We start from the raw sequence: 14974 nt of genomic DNA on the forward strand, positions 1-14974 counted from the left end.
ATTCACAGAATTACCGGGGTCGTTTTGTACGTGTCGGCAAATGAGAACACCTATTATATTTTCATCTGTCTTCATCTGTGTGGTCTGAATAGTCTACTTTAAATAAACTGTGTTGTTAGTTCTTCTGTAAGAAATAGTGGAACTACCCACATAGCCTTTTTTCATAATCTTCATCAGCCAGACTGTAAGCAACAGGTCATAATATTGCCAAATCACATAAAGACTTCACTCATATCTACATCTGATGGCATCGTGTCTGCTTTGGAAGGTACGTGCAATTACATACATGATTGCCGCCCGGAGTCTTGACAGTCTTTCCCATTGATCCTCCTCAACTCCACCTTTGGTAAGAACACCAAAGGTAGATAACGGCTATAAACATAACAACGAAATGAGGTTCCATTATTTTCTGTGGTAGGAGTAGAAGTGGACTTGTTTTTCTGTTTACCTGTTCGATTCCTAACCAATGAATGAAAGGCATTTGCAAACATATTTTGCATTCACATCCTGGGTTGGAGCTGTGTGAAAGCGATCAGGACTGATGAAAAGAAACAGCAACGTATCAACGTGCCGCCAGTCTGGACTAAGCAATCAGACTATTACGTGAGAAAGCGCCCTTAGGTTAAACACACCAAGTTTGTTTCTTCCTCATTTTCAACCAGGAAAGTGTTTATTTGCTTGCCAATGAAAGATTTGAGAAGGCATGCTGGATGCAAGTCATGTGGCATCACAACAGTGAGATGTTTGAGAACTCTCATTTCGTTTTTTAGCTTAGTTATGTATTTATTAATTAATTTTTGTCAGTGTAGGTTCCTGTTTTAGGCCCTGTGTGATGCACACATGCAGTCAGTAGGATGGCTGGATTGCTCACTGGCAGCTGCTTCAGTACATTTTGTTCTGAATGGTGAAATGGAGGGCCCAGGCTATCATTTAGACACCTACTTAATGGCCACCCTGCAGCACAACTTCCTGTTCCTGTCTCCTCTGGCCATTTATTTACACCTTGGTCGAAAGTGTGGGGATGGGGGGGTCAGTAAAGCTATTATGAGGTCATGGAATATCTGAATATTTATCTTATTCATTTTGTCAATATGTCAACCTTTATAGAGCCTCTGTCAACACCCTGTAACTCATTCACTGTATGGTCACTATTTTTGGAACTTCTGCAAATATTGACTTTAGAGTATTAAAAAAACAATGTGAATTCATTGCTGAGGCACTCCTGTCTGATGTTATGACAGTGCTTCCCAACACACACGCTGCTTTTAAAAATGGTAACGTACCAGACTCAGCTTCATTTCAGATTCAGTTCATTCATTATTTGTAGGTCAGTAGGGTGGATTTCTGAGGGTCCAAACTTTCTCTCCCAGCCTCGTAACATGCTATCATTAGATAGGTGCTGTACATAATGTATATTTTTTATCATATTTACTTCAAATGTATTGATTTCCATACGTTTATACAATATAATAATACTGTATATTGTTTGTATGCAGATGAACTTTTGTGTAAAACACATATTGATTGAAACATTAATTCTTTGGTTAGTTTTATCATAATATTTTATTTTAGGTTCACACATTACAGGTTGCCAGAGTGTGAACATATGTATGTTCCATCAGAATAATTCTTATTTTGTTATGAGTGCTGTGATGTAATATAGTACATTTTATAAAATGTCAGCTGGCAGTCATCGATATTACAGTATGCTAGAGGTGTACTGGTAGCCAGTTACAGGGGCATGGCAAACATCCTGCACACAGACTGTTTAGGGAGTGGCACATGATTTTGAAACACATTGTTTGTGGAAGGAATGACTCACCTACTCATTCCCATGTGACTAAACAAAGGCCTCCCTGATTGGTCCACTGTTGTAACCATTGACTGTTAAGCAAGATTGAAAGCACTGAAACAGTGCTTGGTTTGACTGACAAAGGCTGATTCTTGGGGTAGGGTAGAACTGACAGAGCCAGGAATCTTCCAGAGATCTTGTAATGCATTGTCATTCTACATGGATGATAAATGGAAGAAGATGTTAATCATGATTCAACAAATCTACTGCAAACTCCTTACTGTTATATATTGCTTCATTGCATACTGGTTTATTGCATGGATTAGCTGGAACTATTTTAATACCGATATAAATCCCCAAGCCCATGCATTTATCAACAGTCAACTGTATATTACTTCAGTTTATTTGCTAAGCATGGGCCTTATTCACAATGACAAACACAGCTTATATTAAACTAGACGCACTGTCCTTTACTGGAAATTTATCAAAGCAATACAAGCCATAGCAGCATTATTATGCCCTCCAGCTATCAGCCCAGGTAACACAACAGGATGGTGCCAGCCTCTGCCATCCGGGGGAGGTTGGCAGAGGTATTAATGATGGTTGGGTGAGAGTCATGGCAACGCTCGTGCTTTACATCTTGTGATTTCATGTGAATTTCAGAAGTCTCCAGCATGCATTTCACTTCCCTCTTTTAGGCTGTCTTAAGGTTTTGACTACAGGGTAATCTCATTTGTTGGGAGTTCCCAAAACTTCCCCACAGAGAACAGTAGCATACAAACTTATCTTGAGATTTCTTGTAGTCCTTGTGCAATAATATTCAGTATTCTGGATTTTATTTTCATAAAAAAAGGTGGAGAGGTGGATGGACAGCCATCTGACTGGAGGACAAATGGCTGTCAATATAACTACGGACTATGGACTCCACAGCACTACAAGAGAGCTAGGACGTCTTTTGTTCCTCTATTGCAGACTCCAGACTCCATTACAGTCAGCTAATGACAGCCTCCTCTCAAACACGTAATTAGCAATGAAACACAAAGAGGAATGTGTCCTCATGAAGTTCAAAGTCGTTTTATGCGGTACACTCTACTTTTGTTTGAAATGAACTCACTATTCACAATATGTGATATTGTGACAAGGCTGGGGGCTTCTGGGCTATTTCTACACTGAATGTTCATTTACACCACTTATAAGGGATTTATTAACATCGTTTAAAATCATTGCAGCTGAATTTCTCCATTTTTTTTCACACTCATTTCAGGCAGAGCCCATTTGAAAAGGAAGTTTCATTTCTTGTTTCAAAAGAAAAAGCCTCTCGACTGGGCTGAACAATCTAATGCTATCAATGAAGGAAAGCAGTTACTAAGTGGGTTTCAACAAAGGGCATGCCACTTGATTGCTTTTGCCTGCTTAAGCTTATGCAGGCAAAAGCACTCAAGTTGTCCTTTGTCACGTTTGACAGAAAAATTCCAGGGCGCATTGCATGTTAGCGAGCTGTTCTGCGGTTCCGAACCACAAAAAAAGGTATCAAAAAATCACATGCTCCTGTGTTAAATGTGCCATTGGCTGCAAGATAACATCTCCTGTAAAAAACCCACAATCAGCTGTACAGCACAAGTACAACCAGGTGGAGAGTTTCAAACATTCCGAGATACGCAACAAGGTATTCCCCCACAGAATTTTTTAAACAATTAAACACACAGCATTCAACGAGGTTCTTCTTGGGGAATCCTCACAGTCACTAATATTTGCATAATGGTACTTTTCCCCATTTCAGGGTGCTCTGGTAAAAGCCAGAGCTCTGCATGCTCACTCATGCATGCTGGACATAGAAATTGAATAAATGAAACCAACAAACCAGTCATGTCCCTTTTGATATGTGTATTTAACTTTTTCAAGTGCATTGTGATTGGCTGCATTAACGCCGCTGTGTAATAACGTGTGTTCTGTGCAGTTACACATTTAGATAGCTGTGTGGTAATGCCAGCGTACAGCATACATCAGTGTTCATTCCATGAATCTTGAGCAATTGGTGGTTTATATTTCACAATGCAACAATCTGTTAAGGAGTAGAGAAAGCAGAGGAAATGGAATTTAGTTCAAGTGAACCAATATCTTATGAAATAAGCAGAAATGTACTTATGAAAATGAAAGATTCCTTTGTGATGGCCTACATGCCATGTATCAAATGGACTATCATAGCATTTACTAAAAGCTAGTTATAAAGCGCATTCAGCAATCAGCTCCTTTTCGTGTACTTAGTAGTCAGCAGAAACCTTAAAGGTACCTTTTTTCAAAGTCACGTCAAGCTTTGATGATAGGCAGTGAAAAAGTTCACAGTAGCTTCACAGAAGAAACCTGAAAGTGCAAATTCACTAAAATTAACCAGATTGTCAAAGGAGTCCTTGAGCCAGACAGTAATGTGCTTTACATTGAGAAGAGCAAAACAGAACCACTCTTTTTATCTGATGAGAGGAATGATAAAAAATATACATTTTTAAGTATCATCTAATACTCAAATATATCAGCACTGCCATGGTAAAAAATTGCAATGTAGTTTGATGCCTTTGACTGATATTTTGCCAGACTACATATTCAGTCTCATCTTCCAGGGAGTACCAGCGATTGAGACATTTGCAACTCTGAAGAAGACTTTGATTATAAGGCAGCTGACATGTAAACCAGATTTGTACAAAAAAGTCATAGTCTGAATCTACTTAATCAATCCGATTATAAAGCCAGGTTTCTAGAAAAAGATAGTTTGCTTAATAAAACCTGTAGGCCCAATAAGAAAAATCTAAACATTTTTGTCACACAATACAGCAGAGAGGCTTGTAACATAAAGAACACTATAAAACGTAATTGGGGAATAACTGAAAGTGATCATGCACTGTGTGAAGTCTTTTGGGAACCTCCGGTGTTTAGTTTTAAAAAAGAGCCTATCTAGAAGGACAAATTGGTCCAGAGCCATCTTCCTGTCTCAACAAAGACTACTTGGCAGCAAAAACCATTAGGCAACTTCCCGTGTTGTTACTGCAATAATTGTACTAGCATGGTGAAAACAAACTTACTTGTTGATAATATTACATCTAATCTAAAGACAAGGTTCAACAACCTTAAAACACTTAACTCAGGTTGCAGACATGGACAGACACACAACAAATGAATTAAAGAAGATACCAAATCACAATTTAGGTGTCCCAAAGAAATATAAAATTCAAAAACCAAAAGACAGCAAAATATTCCAACAGAACAGAGATGAAATGTAGAATGCCAGACCTACATGCAGGACTCAGATGCCCACTTCCAACTAACAGATGCCAACTTCCAACTTCTTCTTTCCAAGTCGTCCAAACTCAACTCAAAGAAAGCCGCATATTTTAACTAGTGAAAAGAGGAGGGGTGAGGGGCATGGACACCCGCTCTGACACACACACAGACACACACATTCACACCTCAGATGGCTAACCCCCCTCCAGTTCCTGCTATGTCTATATCTCCAGGCTATGCTAGCCGAGCACTTTAAAGCTTCCTATGGCTGAGAATGCCCAAATGGTGAATTGTACGTCTGACACTTCCAAAGGGCACCTTTTGGCTACTGTTTTTGTCCTTGTACTGCTCCTTCTCTAACTTTTTCACTTAAACCAAGACCTGTTGTTGAGCAGGCACGTTAATGCGTCGAAACTACTGAAAATCCCAAGCCTCAGCACTAGCCTGTCAGTGGTAACAGGGACCAAAATGGCAGCAATCATGATTTGGAACAACACAAATGAACAAGAAGCTTATGAAGCAGCGACATATCAGCTGACTGCAGCTATTCTGTGTAACAATGATAAAAACTTCATTTCCTGCTGGATACCCAAGGCTGATTTTTTCAAAATGGAAGTATGAGATTCAGTTTATGAATGCACTGTTTATAATAACAATTGTATTCCATTCATAATCACAGTTTACTGGCAGATGGATTTTTGTGAATAAGGTGCCATGTTTACTATGAAGAACAATGGTTAAGAATTGCTTCCTGTCATGTTCCTCACTTCAGAGGGTTGTTAAAGTTATTTCATTGTGTTTTGCACATTGCGTTGCATATATATTGATTAACTTTAAATAAAAATATCAGCTGTTTAAAATACCATCATTATTATTTTACACTAAATGGAAGATGCTTTGATTACGGGGAAATGACTTGGTGCACTGACTATGACTGAATGGAGGATGTCTTCCTCAGGTTTTTCTGTCAATATAAAACATTTATATGCTTCACATAATGCCTCTAAATTAAAATGGTGCTATCAATGTTTTTTTTATACAACTATAGAGGAGGCATGGTTGTGTTGTCACAATACAGTTGCACAGGCACTTGCACGTGTACATTGACATTTAGATGATGATGTTCCAGAATGTTCTTTTACTCATCTGGATTCAGGAACTAATGCAGATATTTTTGCGTCTCACCATTTTTACTTTTGCAGTTTGAGTATTCATTTAGCCAGTGAACTGTTGGAAGATAACAGCAATTGAAGGCTAATAGATTCTAATGTACTTTAAATTTCAGTTGGAAATGTTTTCGTTTGTAGTTTAACTGAAGTTCTATATTTATAATCCGTACAAGGACAGTGTTTTTGCTGACATTTTGATAACATCCATTCGCTTCATCTCAAATTTTGATCACATGATTGATTGCTCATCATTCAGAATTTTATAGATTCTTTCAAAGCTCTGATTAAATTCACCTCATGTCCTGACAGCATTCTTTCTTTGAAAAGCCAGTCCAAATTGACACGGTCTAACATACAGTAGGTGGGGACAGAATGATCTATTGACAGTTTGTGATACGCTTACAAGTTATTCTTGAGCCCTGTCCAGTGTGACTAAAAAGCCCTCAGCAGTTATTCCTGTGAAGGACATTTTTCTGCCAAGGTACAAAATAGCATTTTCACAATTCTGAAAAAGGAAAACTGTTGGCATAGGCAGTAAACAAAGATTACAGATGGAAACCTTTTTTTTTTAATTAACAATTGAACTTGAACTGTCGTGAACTTGTTCAGGTAAATTCATAAAAAAGGACACTTTATCTTAAATTCCAATAAAGTACAATGTTCCAGTATATTCTTGCCATTCCCTCCTTTTTAAGAAAAGTATAAAATATACTTGTGTGAAAGGTATAAGCTTCAGCTTGCTTATCTGTCTGACAAAGTGGTGTATGTCATTTACATAGACAGCCATAAATACGTTCAGGTACTGTCTGTGGTCAAATTGGAAAATGTTAACGAGGGATGTGTTGGTCCCTGGGGCGGGTGGGGGTGGGGCGGTGAGGAAACAAAACAAAGGATGGATGCATTTTGCAAGCCTTAAAATAAAATGCGATTGAAGACCTATACAGTTTTAAGTGAACAAAGACAGGGATAGAATTATACATTTTTATAAATTTTACAAAGAAAAAATAAAAATTTGAAAATTTTAACTGATAGATATAGCAAATAACAAATAGATAATTGACTCAAATAATGTTGTCACCTCAGAATGCTTTCAGAACCGATGGCTTGTGGACGTGTGTTATAAAGAGCCTACCAGGGTATTGCACATAGCATACATGCTGGTGATAGGCAAATCCCAGTAACATTTTTTACATGACAGTATGTAAAATTTCCAAATCCTGGTTTCAGAAAAAAGAACAGCCACATGCAGTAATATTTCCATTCTTTACTTTTTATTACACTTTTTTCATCTAGAGGCACTTCAGCTGACTAGTTATCTTTAAAAAAAATTTAAACATCACACTCCACCAACAGGTAATCAACAGTTCTCTCACACTCTTTGCCTGCTTGATAATAGATATGTCCAGGATTTTCCTTTCAACATGAATACTATACCAATATCCTTTCTGGCTTCACTTTAATCCGCATTGTAATAAAGGTCCTTTTACATGTGACTAAACAATAGTATTTGTATTTACATTACGTATAGACTTCTTTGTTGATAGAAAAAGCTCTAGAGATTCATCCCCACCAGGGCCTAGAGAAAAGAAGGCAGTGTTGCATGGCTCAAATGATTATAATTTACAGCTCTTATCTACTGTATTTCCGAAAGCACAGCAAAAGAAACCTAGTGCCAGTTGTATCAAATGCCCTCTATAAGTAATGGTATCTAGCTCTCTCACTCTGCTCAAAAATAAAAGTATAGCAAATAGGCATCAAACCATCTGTATCTGCTCAACCGAATGCTCTCAGCAAGCAAGACTTTTGATAGCCTCTTCCTCATATACACAACTCTTTTTTTTGGTGTGTTTTAGCACACAGTCATATTCTTCTGTTGAACAGCACAAATAATTCAAGGAAGAGACAGAGTGTGAAGTGAATCATTTCAAGGCAAGGATCAGGTCCAAACCAAACTCTATAAACCCTCAAGGAGCTCACTGTTTGAAAGCTGTTCCACCCTTCTCATCCTTTACATGAGCTTTACATGATCCCTAACCAGGCAGAACTGCATTGGCAGAATGCTTTGAAATAGCTCATCATAACCCTACCTAATATAACTAAGGTATGCATGCACTTTGATGAACGAATATAATGTAACCCAAAAAGAATTTTTTGAACCCTCAAGGTGGATATTTATACATTTCAGACTCAACGTTCAGGCTCGTTATGCATTTGGCACTTTGTGGCTTTTGATATTACTGTTTTTGAATAATTTCTCTCTGTCTCTTTCTCCCGTTCTTTTTCACATATCTATATATTGGATTGTTAAATCTAATTCGTCATCGGTAAATTCCTGAGCAGTAAAGTCAAGAGTCTTGTACACATTTCAATTCAGTAAAGGATGTGAAACAGAAAACAGTTGTGCAATGAGCAGATAAGAAAGACTACAGTGAGCAGTAATTCAGACTCAGAGCACGCTTCTCAACACTTTTTTTTGATCCTCTACAAATCCTTGAAACCCACACAGAAGAATTCTCAGAGCTAAATCAGCTTTGATAGTTACACAACAAAAAACCATCTCAACACAAAAACGTACAAATTTTCTATCCATGTTCACTTTTTTTTTTTGCACAGCTCTGCACAGTTCAAAGATGGTCTGAAAACTGACTTCTGTGTGGTTAATGTTGAAGACAGACAAAGACCATCAAAGTCAATTGTGAAACCACAGTCGGGAGTCCTGTAGCCATGGTGATGTGGTGAGAACAGGCAATGTTGAGTCAAAAACCAAGCTCCTGAAACCTGGGGCCATGACTGCCTTTGCACCCCATTAATAACAAAAGATAAAATGGAACACAATTATCTCTCATGCCTTTAATATCTTTTGTGACACTGTAAAAAAGACCATCGGAAGTTTTCTATTTTTGTTGAGATTTTTGATCATACACTATGCAAGTTGTCGCTGAAACCACAACTGACTCATTAAAATATAAAAACTAAATGGAAAAACATGCTGAGAATGTCACAATTATTGTACTCAATGTGTCCATTATGGCATACTTACCCATCCACACACATATCCACCCACCAAGTATATTTTGAGTCATTCAGACAGACAGACAGACAGACGGACTAGACAGACAACCAACCAGACATACCACAACAGGAACAGACAGAGATAGACATACAGAAAATAGCATATACAAACAGCAACTGATGTAAGTCAAAGAAATCAAAATTCTTACACTGCCCTCATAACATTTTACAGTATTCTATGCAGTGTTTTAAGAGTGAAGCCTTCTCTATTTTTGCTACTTCCAAAGCCATGAACAGGCTTCATGACAGCTACTGAGGTTGACTAAACTTCCTGAGATGGTGATCTCAGTTCTTCCCCTCAGCCACAGCTGCCATCGCCCACTGCCATGGGTGGCAAAGAGAGTGACGAGGACCTGGGGGGTGGACCCGAAAATCACAAACTGAAACCAGAGCACACAAAAGCCACTGAAGGTGTCTAAATGTCTAATTTTGGCAAAAACATGTGGGTGTGTGTATGTGAGTGTGTGTGTGTGTGTGTGTGTAGGGGGTGTTGGTCATCTCCAAAACACACAAGAATTTGGATATATCATTAAAAAAATTTGAACTTCCTTAAATGTCTCTTGTAGAAGACTGATCAGACTGCAAATGTTATTCTGGGACCTCCTTGCGTAGGAAGATGCAGACACATCTAATACAAGTACAAATGGTAATTTACAGACTTTAGTTCTTGGAAACAGCCTTTGGTAATGTTAATAGTGGTTCACCATATGACAAGATGCAGCTGGGTATTAAAGGCACATAGACACTGTAATAATGATACTGTAATAATCTCTTTTTTCTTCATATTTCTCTTATGAAAGCAAATAATACAATGAAAGAGATATTTACTGAGGAAAGAAAGAAGAACAACATACATTTATCCAGGCTTAATGTGACTATACACTTTTATTCATGCCATCACTTAATTTGACTCAGCCATTGGCAGTATTTGGTGTTTTGAGGAGGGTATATAAAGAGAATGGAAGAAAGGGATGTCTGGAACCAATGCTCTTTCCAATTCTACCTGATTTAACGACAGGACTCTGAACCTGTAGAATCACTGGAGGCCAACTGTTCAACTGGACCAAAAAAGAACATAGAGATTGCGATCAAACTACAAGCAGATATGTGTGTTGCTGCAGCATAAATCATGAAGGCTTGAACCCAAGCGCAAAGTTCTGGCCAAATCGCTCAGCATGTACGGACTTACCCCAAAATATATTATAATGTGACCATGGTGCATGGCACATGTTTGACACATCCAACTAAATTCTCTCACTGGGGTTAATTTTCAAAATGTCTAATTGACATTGAAGCAGGAGTATGAGACCCTCAGCTCAAAATTTAAATGCTTTGCTGTATACATATAATCTCTCCATTATTATGCATGCTGCTAAATGAGGAACATAAAAAAAGGAAATGTGACAAAGTCAAGTATTATCGAAAAAAGTGAACATTTTGAACAAAGTGCACTTGTCCTGCTGCAAGGACGCAGCAGCGGTAAAGGTCAGCATTTGCTTATCTCCAGTTTGACATCCTGGCCCACATTTGCATCTGCGTACCCTAATCAGAAAAGGCGTTGAGCCTCATTGAGGGCTAGAGCGTGTTTTTGAGCATCTACGCAGTCTTGTTTCATTACACACAACATGATGTTTGAGCTGTCGTCATCGCGCGGGCAAAGAAAAAAAAAAGAGCTTCCTCTTTCTCTGCGGTTTGCTGAGTGCGTGAGCGTGTGCAGTTGCAGGCGAGCTGTGACAGTTTAAAAGGGTGTGAGAGGACCCCAGAGACAGGCACACGCTCATTAGCGAGTCACATGAATGGAATATACGGACTAACACAGCAGCGCTTCTCCTTAATATGCCCAGCTTAATCGCACCACCGCTAAAAGAGTCTCAGGAACTCGACATGGAGAGAGAGGACAGGAAAAGAAGCAGGAGTCTGTAAGTTTATAGAATCGTGCCTACATAAGAGCAGACATGAAAAATATTACTGGTGTCACCACAAAAAAAAAATCTTGTATGTCCAAATTTTTTGAATTCTCATCCATAGCAAAGGAAGGTGAAAAAATGGACATCCAAGGTTTTCACATAAAACTGACTTTATCTTTTTGATTAGTATATACTTCTTACATTAGATACAGTTTATTAGTTGCTTGACTTAACTGGATCACAATTTTAAACATACGTGACGGGCAAATAAATGATGACTTGCACTTGTTCTCATATTGTATACAAGTTTTACTTATAGTTTGTATTTTGTAGTTGAGGAAATATTGACATATATGACATAGTCTATGCTAATTTCGAGCAATGGGTTTTTTATTTATTGAACAGCTGAAGGGACATTCTAAAGCTTATGAATTTCATATTTGTGCCCACAGAGGAAAAGACTTCATGTGTCGTATGCAGTGCTTGTTCTTGCACACGTCAAGCATTGAAAGGTACAGTAAGAGCCATACATTTCTCAGATCCTGGCATCTTTTACAATTGCAATGTTCTTTATCCCCAAATTTCTTCAACTAATGGATGAATCATTTTACTCACAACAGACTCACACCAGAGGAAATGTGGCTGTGGTCTCAATCGCTGGAGAAACTCCTTCAGTCCAAATGTAAGAATTTATTTTTTTCTTCAAAACTAGATATCAGTTTCAGCAACTGAATGTGTGCTTGCATGAGATGTACGCATTCACATTATTAAGGTAATATCAGTGTAATGTGCTGGTTGTGCATTCTCAATGTTGTCCCTTTAGGCTCAATACAGCATAGTGATTTTCGTCTTATCTCTTCAGATGGTATGGCCACATTTCACACCTATCTGAAGACAGAATACAGCGATGAGAACATTGAATTCTGGCTGAGATGCGAGGAGTACAAGAAAATCAAATCATCAAACAGGATGAACTCCAAGGCAAAGAAGATATACGAACAGTATATTCAGACCAAGGCACCGAGAGAGGTATTTTTTGTATAGAAAACTTTTATTGCTACTACATTTGAGTCACAAATATGAGCAAGTACTCCTGCTTTTGAATCTAAACAAAAATATGAATGAATATAAAAGCAGGTTCTCAAACTCTAGGGCGAAGAGTGGTCAATATTGTGACTGCAGCATTAGTTCAAGACTGACTTCCATTGCCTTCAATCTTTTCCAGATTAACATTGACCACCACACGAGGGAGACGATCAAAATTAACGTAATGGCTCCCACCCCAATCTGCTTCGATGAAGCCCAGAAGATCGTATACAAATTGATGGAGAGGGACTCATACCCTAGGTTCCTGAGGTCTGACATCTACAGGAGTTTGTTGGACTCAACTACAACAGACTGCCAAAGGGGTTGACAGGGAAGCACTCCCCAAAGACCTTTTGCTGGAAGATTTTTGCTCCCGACCCCCCCCTCATGGATTGCATGGCACGCTAAAGATATGTAGATTTCGTTAAATCTGTGGAATGAAAACCAAATCAGGACATGCAGAGAGGGAGAAATTTTCAGTCAGAGCAGGCAGATGTGTGAAAAACCTTGGATCAAGGCTTTGGATCTTGGTGTGAAGGTGGACATGGCTAAGCAGCTACCAGATGGGTCAAGCACACAAGCAATCCAAACTATGTTCCTGACTGAGAAAATGAAAAAGACTAGCATAGAAATGGAAAGACATTAGTTGGCCTATGGCTCCAGTCAGAACTTAACAAACAATTCAACCAATCGTCTTGAGTGAACACTCACATAGTATTGAGCTGGAAGCTCAATGGGATTGTGAGCCTCTAGGGCAGAGTTGTGTATCCATCGTTTAGAGGCCGATTTCGCTGCTGGGTCCTGAATAAGCTTTTGCTGTTGACAGCTGATGTTTGTGAGACAATGTTGATGGCACATGGGTTTGCAGTTGAATGAACAAGGGGCCAAATTGTGTGCTGTCAGAACAAATATAATCTGTCAGGAAGAGACCGAGTCTGCATGTAGTCGATGTCAAACTCAACGTCCTCTCAAATGAAACCAATGAATTGGTCTGAAGACAGTTTGGAATGTAAATAGTTAAGCCGCTGATTGCTCTCATTTGCATAAAGACACAGAAGGCCTCACATAAAACCGCAGGGTGGAATTGAACGAAAATCAATACGCTCATTTATAATTTCAGTTTAAAAAGTTATGACAAAGAAAGTTATTTCAGCAGTGAGGAGATGCTAAAAATGCTGTAGAGTTTTAAACAATAATGCATTAATTGATACTGTACATTTTTGTGTTCTATGTAAATGGGATACTGTAATAAAAATAAATTAATTTATTTTCAATAATCCAGGACTGCTTGATTTTATAGCACAGATGTATAATGGGGTACTAGCTGACATGTGTACCCCGTTCTGCCTCTTACACCTTCTCGCATGTAATGGCCTTTGTACATTCTTAACAGATTTGCTTCTTTATCAGTTATCATACAATTAATGTGATGAAGTTCAACTTCCATACATATAGGTGCAAACGAGTTAGTCACACCCTGATACAATCTATTAAAGGCCATCTTTGCAACTTTGCATGCATGGATGCATGGAGATGTTTTGAAAGGGAGCGTATCTATGTTCCCAGGGTCCTATGTTCCCAGGATCCTAAGTTCTACTGCACCTGATGAAACGTTGTGAACAATTTTTCATAATTTCTTGGAAAATATTATTATTATTGAGGACTTCTGAGCATAGCTAAACCATTTGTTTGCTGATAGACCAAGCTGACACCGTTTTCTGGAGTAAGACAGAAAATCATTGATTGTCTCTATCTACTGAACACAGAAAAGATTTCATGTAGAGCTGGGGAACATAGGACTCTGGGAACATAGGACCCTTTTTCATGTTCCCGTTATGTGCCATATAAATTTGGGGAACACAGGAACCTGGGAACATAGGAATGACCCCGTTTTGAAATACAAACTATGAGAGGTTTGATGGTGTGTCGTTCATGGATGATTTATTCTTTTTGAACAAATCTTTTTGATAAATGATAAGAACTGACTCACCTCCATGTAATTATTTGTTCCTTTGGTTCAGCTGTCATTAAGTTGCGAATTTTCCATTCACTGAATCTGCAGCTAATCCTATTTAACTATTTTCACCATTGGGCTCTGTAGCAGCAATTATCCAGCAACAGCATTGACTGGCTTGAGTGGAGAATGTGCTCCAAACACCTCCTATAGGTGTGACCGAAAGCAACAGTTCCTGAACTGAAAGCAGTGGCAACACTGAGGAATGAATCTGGGAAGGAACCAGGTCCACAATGAGTTTCACATTCCTTTGCACTACCTCTCTCCCTCTCCCTAATGTTTTCATATTGCAATGACAAACATTTTCCTGAGTAAATCTTTTTATCAAGTGCCAGTTCAAAGCCACGTCTAGCTCTTAGCTCCTAGCTCCTTAAAGGAGCATTTAACAGGTTGGAAGGTCCTCAGAGATGATCTTCCTCGATCAATTTCCAGGTCAGTCAAGGACCTCGGAGACAAAGGACATAAAAAAAGTTGGAACACACCCAATATGTATTTATGCAAGCAAATAAGCATGTGGCAAATGTGTTTATTTAAGTTTGGCTGATTACATTTTATTAATTTTAGGTGAGGTTTTAGATATTTAAGACCCCTACACTGATGAAAAGATGTCTACTTGAAAAGGATGTGTGGGTGAGTTTTGTAAGTCTGTTGATTTGTGGTG

General features: G+C 38.5%; 1 protein-coding gene across 1 annotated transcript; it reads left to right on the top strand.

The window, feature by feature from the left end:
* The first annotated feature begins 11045 nt into the window (after positions 1-11045).
* Positions 11046-13576, top strand: LOC118228808 (regulator of G-protein signaling 8-like). Its single transcript, XM_035420246.1, has 5 exons — positions 11046-11225; positions 11666-11725; positions 11834-11895; positions 12076-12242; positions 12439-13576. Exons 1-5 carry the CDS (start codon positions 11143-11145, stop codon positions 12625-12627), a joined length of 561 nt encoding a protein of 186 aa, XP_035276137.1. The 5' UTR covers positions 11046-11142; the 3' UTR covers positions 12628-13576.
* Positions 13577-14974: the final 1398 nt, after the last annotated feature.

Source organism: Anguilla anguilla, chromosome 6 (assembly GCF_013347855.1).
Source record: "Anguilla anguilla isolate fAngAng1 chromosome 6, fAngAng1.pri, whole genome shotgun sequence".
NCBI lineage: Eukaryota > Metazoa > Chordata > Actinopteri > Anguilliformes > Anguillidae > Anguilla > Anguilla anguilla.